This window comes from Ciona intestinalis, unplaced genomic scaffold, assembly GCF_000224145.3.
Source record: "Ciona intestinalis unplaced genomic scaffold, KH HT000630.1, whole genome shotgun sequence".
Lineage (NCBI taxonomy): Eukaryota > Metazoa > Chordata > Ascidiacea > Phlebobranchia > Cionidae > Ciona > Ciona intestinalis.
In genome coordinates this window covers 1-4,733 of record NW_004190951.1, presented here as the reverse complement: position 1 = coordinate 4,733, position 4,733 = coordinate 1, and the positions used below count along the sequence as shown (strand labels likewise).

Genomic DNA, 4,733 nt, shown 5'->3' with positions numbered 1-4,733 from the left:
AACGAGAGCGTCGGCGCCTGGAGCGCCTTGGGCGAGGCCTTGGCCTGCAGCCAAGTTGTCGGATCCCATGCCAGCCTTTACGACTCCGTCCGATGCTCCATCGTCGTAAGTTTCAGTGATGAATGAGCCGCCATCGATGACGATGCCCTGCTTGGCTGCACCGTAACTTTCCGCGCCTCCGTAGTATGGTCCGGGTCCACCATAAGGATGTCCCTGTCCCATTGCCTTTCCGAGTGCTCCCGCGCCGAGTGCAATGGATCCAGGAACGAACATGGTCTTGCTCACATCGCCGCCGTAGTCCTTGTCTCCGACGTAGATGTCCGAATCAGCTGCTCCTTGCGCCAAGCCTTGTCCTGCGGCCAATTGATCGGCCTTGGAACCGAAAGCGACGTCTTGTGCTGAATCGTCGTCAGACATGGTGATGGTTTCGTAAGCGCCACCTTGGATTACGATGCCAGAGTCGGCTGCCGCGTGTCCAGCTGCTCCGTGCTTGCCGCCAAAGTATCCGTATGGGTAGGCTTGTTCGTGGCCTGCACCTGCAGCGGCACCTGCGCCGAGTACGGTTTGACCAGGTTGGAAGACGGTCTTGCTCACCTTGCCGCCCTTCTTGCCTCCAGCAACGAGAGCGTCGGCGCCTTGAGCGCCTTGGGCGAGGCCTTGGCCTGCAGCCAAGTAGTCGGATCCCATGCCAGCCTTTACGACTCCGTCCGATGCTCCATCGTCGTAAGTTTCAGTGATGAATGAGCCGCCATCGATGACGATGCCCTGCTTGGCTGCACCGTAACCTTCCGCGCCTCCGTAGTATGGTCCGGGTCCACCATAAGGATGTCCCTGTCCCATTACCTTTCCGAGTGCTCCCGCGCCGAGTGCAATGGATCCAGGAACGAACATGGTCTTGCTCACATCGCCGCCGTAGTCCTTGTCTCCGACGTAGATGTCCGAATCAGCTGCTCCTTGCGCCAAGCCTTGTCCTGCGGCCAATTGATCGGCCTTGGAACCGAAAGCGACGTCTTGTGCTGAATCGTCGTCAGACATGGTGATGGTTTCGTAAGCGCCACCTTGGATTACGATGCCAGAGTCGGCTGCCGCGTGTCCAGCTGCTCCGTGCTTGCCGCCAAAGTATCCGTATGGGTAGACTTGTTCGTGGCCTGCACCTGCAGCGGCACCTGCGCCGAGTACGGTTTGACCAGGTTGGAAGACGGTCTTGCTCACCTTGCCGCCCTTCTTGCCTCCAGCAACGAGAGCGTCGGCGCCTTGAGCGCCTTGGGCGAGGCCTTGGCCTGCAGCCAAGTTGTCGGATCCCATGCCAGCCTTTACGACTCCGTCCGATGCTCCATCGTCGTAAGTTTCAGTGATGAATGAGCCGCCATCGATGACGATGCCCTGCTTGGCGGCACCGTAACCTTCCGCGCCTCCGTAGTATGGTCCGGGTCCACCATAAGGATGTCCCTGTCCCATTGCCTTTCCGAGTGCTCCCGCGCCGAGTGCAATGGATCCAGGAACGAACATGGTCTTGCTCACATCGCCGCCGTAGTCCTTGTCTCCGACGTAGATGTCCGAATCAGCTGCTCCTTGCGCCAAGCCTTGTCCTGCGGCCAATTGATCGGCCTTGGAACCGAAAGCGACGTCTTGTGCTGAATCGTCGTCAGACATGGTGATGGTTTCGTAAGCGCCACCTTGGATTACGATGCCAGAGTCGGCTGCCGCGTGTCCAGCTGCTCCGTGCTTGCCGCCAAAGTATCCGTATGGGTAGGCTTGTTCGTGGCCTGCACCTGCAGCGGCACCTGCGCCGAGTACGGTTTGACCAGGTTGGAAGACGGTCTTGCTCACCTTGCCGCCCACCTTGCCTCCAGCAACGAGAGCATCGGCGCCTTGAGTACTTTCTCCATATACGTGTGTTAATGCATTATTTTCCAAATAATTATTCAAGCCAAATCCATTCTCTTCACCCCCTGTTTCTTCAATTCTATGTGTCATTGCATTTGCTGCGTAACCTACGTTGGAGTCGGCTTGTGCCTCCATTTCCAGCTTTATCTCTACGCATTTTCCCACCGGGCAACATGCGTCGTCTTCAATTACCATTCGTTCTGTTCCGTGTGGACAAGTAGGATTTCCTAACTTGCTACATTTAGCTGTGTTGCACTTGCATTCGTATGTACAGCAACACTCGTCTATTGGATACGTCACCAAGTCTTCATAGTATTCGCAAATGGTTGCTTTGTACGGACAGTTCAATACTTCGCACTCTGCCGCAACCACTCTGTAGTTATAACAGCATTCGTCTGCCTTTTCTTCAACAATAACGAATCCTTCAGGCGCTACCGGGTATGGGTCACAATTTCTGGTCTCACATCTGTAAAACACAATTCCATATACGTTTAAATTTTAGTTAAAATATCGTTTATTTATACCAACGTCGGGTGGCTCTCCACAATCATGAAGACTATTTAAACACTAAAGTATGTTTAAATGTAAATTACTTTTAGGAATATATTTGATTTAATCATGTACTGTCACTCCTTTTTAGTAACAAATATTTACGTTTCTAGACTTCTTACCTCACATCAGCGTTGTCGGCACATGAGCAGAGTTGACAAGTTTCAGAATGCTGAAACCATGTGTCACCATAGTTTCTTTCTTTTCCTTGGTAGTCGATACACATGGCAGCTTCTGTAATTATCTTTAGGGCACTAAGAGAGTTTGCTCCAGAAGCTGCTGATCCTTGTGCTGCTGAACCGATCTTGGAGCTTAAAGTGACAGAAGCATCCTTATCGTCTTCGGTTTGGATACTGTGTAACAGGCCTTGTGGCTCCATGTTAATATGTTTCTCCATTCCAGCAAACAAGTCAGTTTCGACGTTCTTGACACATTTTCCAACTGGACAACATTCGTCGGAATCCATTACAATTCGGACACATCCAACCGGGCATGGTGGACTGCCAAGTTTAGGACATAACGAGGGGTTACACTTGCACTCGTATGTTGAACAGCAGTCATCAAGTGAGTAAGTGGCAAGTTCTTCATATATTTGACATGTAGGGACGGTATATGGACAGGATGATGTATCACATTCTGTAGGGACTTGCATGTAGTTGATGCAGCATGCGTCTTTCGAACTTTCAACAATACGGAAACCTTCTTTTTTAAGGGGTTTGGCTGGACACTCTTTCACAGAACAGCTACAAAAAGAAATGAAATTATAAAATAAATACATTCTAAAATTTAAGAATGTGATTAATTTATATGATTCCACACAGGTATCATCCTCATCTGTGATAATATGTCAAGTAAATTCAAAAAGTCATATTAAAGGTAAGATAGCGAATCGTAAAACAGAGTTGCCAACTACAAAAAAAAGAATTGAACGCGAGTAAGATAACACGAACAGCTTACCTAATTTTACCAACGTCGGTACACGTGCAAGAACTACATTCGTCACTGAAATCGATCCAGGAATCACCGAAGCAACGTTCACGACCAGAAGCATCAATGCATATGCTGGCTTCAGAAATAAACGAAAGAGCGTTATCGGTACCCCCCAACGCCCTTTCTATAGCACCAGAAGAACTTTTCGATCTTAAAGCAATGTCAGAAGACGAGGAGGAGTCGTCAGCAAGAAGTGATTTAAAGGAATCGCCACTAAGCAGCAATCCCGTGTCAGCTACACCAGATGACATGGATTGGCCGGGGTAACCAGTGAACGGAGAAAAGCCATCAAACATACTTTGACCACCTCCTATCACGCCTGCTCCAATGGTCAAACCGCCAAGTGAGAACTGATTTTTAGAATACCCACCCTTAGAAGCTTTTGGCTTTGCTGATAACCCTGACTTACTACTAGATGCAGCTTTGCCAAAAATAGCTGCAAGCTGATCGGCCTTGGAACCGAAAGCGACGTCTTGTGCTGAATCGTCGTCAGACATGGTGATGGTTTCGTAAGCGCCACCTTGGATTACGATGCCAGAGTCGGCTGCCGCGTGTCCAGCTGCTCCGTGCATGCCGCCAAAGTAACCATGTGGGTAGGCGTGATCGTAAGCTGAACCAGCACCAACTCCTGCGCCGAGTACGGTTTGACCAGGTTGGAAGACGGTCTTGCTCATCTTGCCGCCCTTCTTGCCTCCAGCAACGAGAGCGTCGGCGCCTTGAGCGCCTTGGGCGAGGCCTTGGCCTGCAGCCAAGTTGTCGGATCCCATGCCAGCCTTTACGACTCCGTCCGATGCTCCATCGTCGTAGGTTTCAGTGATGAATGAGCCGCCATCGATGACGATGCCCTGCTTGGCTGCACCGTAACCTTCCGCGCCTCCGTAATATGGTCCGGGTCCACCATAAGGATGTCCCTGTCCCATTGCCTTTCCGAGTGCTCCCGCGCCGAGTGCAATGGATCCAGGAACGAACATGGTCTTGCTCACATCGCCGCCGTAGTCCTTGTCTCCGACGTAGATGTCCGAATCAGCTGCTCCTTGCGCCAAGCCTTGTCCTGCGGCCAATTGATCGGCCTTAGAACCGAAAGCGACGTCTTGTGCTGAATCGTCGTCAGACATGGTGATGGTTTCGTAAGCGCCACCTTGGATTACGATGCTAGAGTCGGCTGCCGCGTGTCCAGCTGCTCCGTGCTTGCCGCCAAAGTATCCGTATGGGTAGGCTTGTTCGTGGCCTGCACCTGCAGCGGCACCTGCGCCGAGTACGATTTGACCAGGTTGGAAGACGGTCTTGCTCACCTTGCCGCCCTTCTT

The 4,733-nt window shown here is 51.5% G+C and overlaps 1 protein-coding gene across 1 annotated transcript in view; it reads right to left on the bottom strand.

Moving 5' to 3' along the window:
* Window positions 1–4,541, bottom strand: part of LOC101242292 (uncharacterized PE-PGRS family protein PE_PGRS54-like) — a gene marked incomplete at its 3' end in the record, with an annotated part of 6,399 nt that extends 1,858 nt beyond the window's left edge. The window contains exons 1-3 of the mRNA XM_018816736.1: window positions 3,394–4,541; window positions 2,559–3,179; window positions 45–2,353 (exon numbers count right to left, since the gene is read on the bottom strand). Of these exons, the coding sequence (XP_018672281.1) occupies window positions 45–2,353; window positions 2,559–3,179; window positions 3,394–4,541 (4,078 nt within the window). The remainder of the gene's footprint in view (window positions 1–44; window positions 2,354–2,558; window positions 3,180–3,393) is intronic.
* Between the last annotated feature and the right edge of the window lie 192 nt (window positions 4,542–4,733).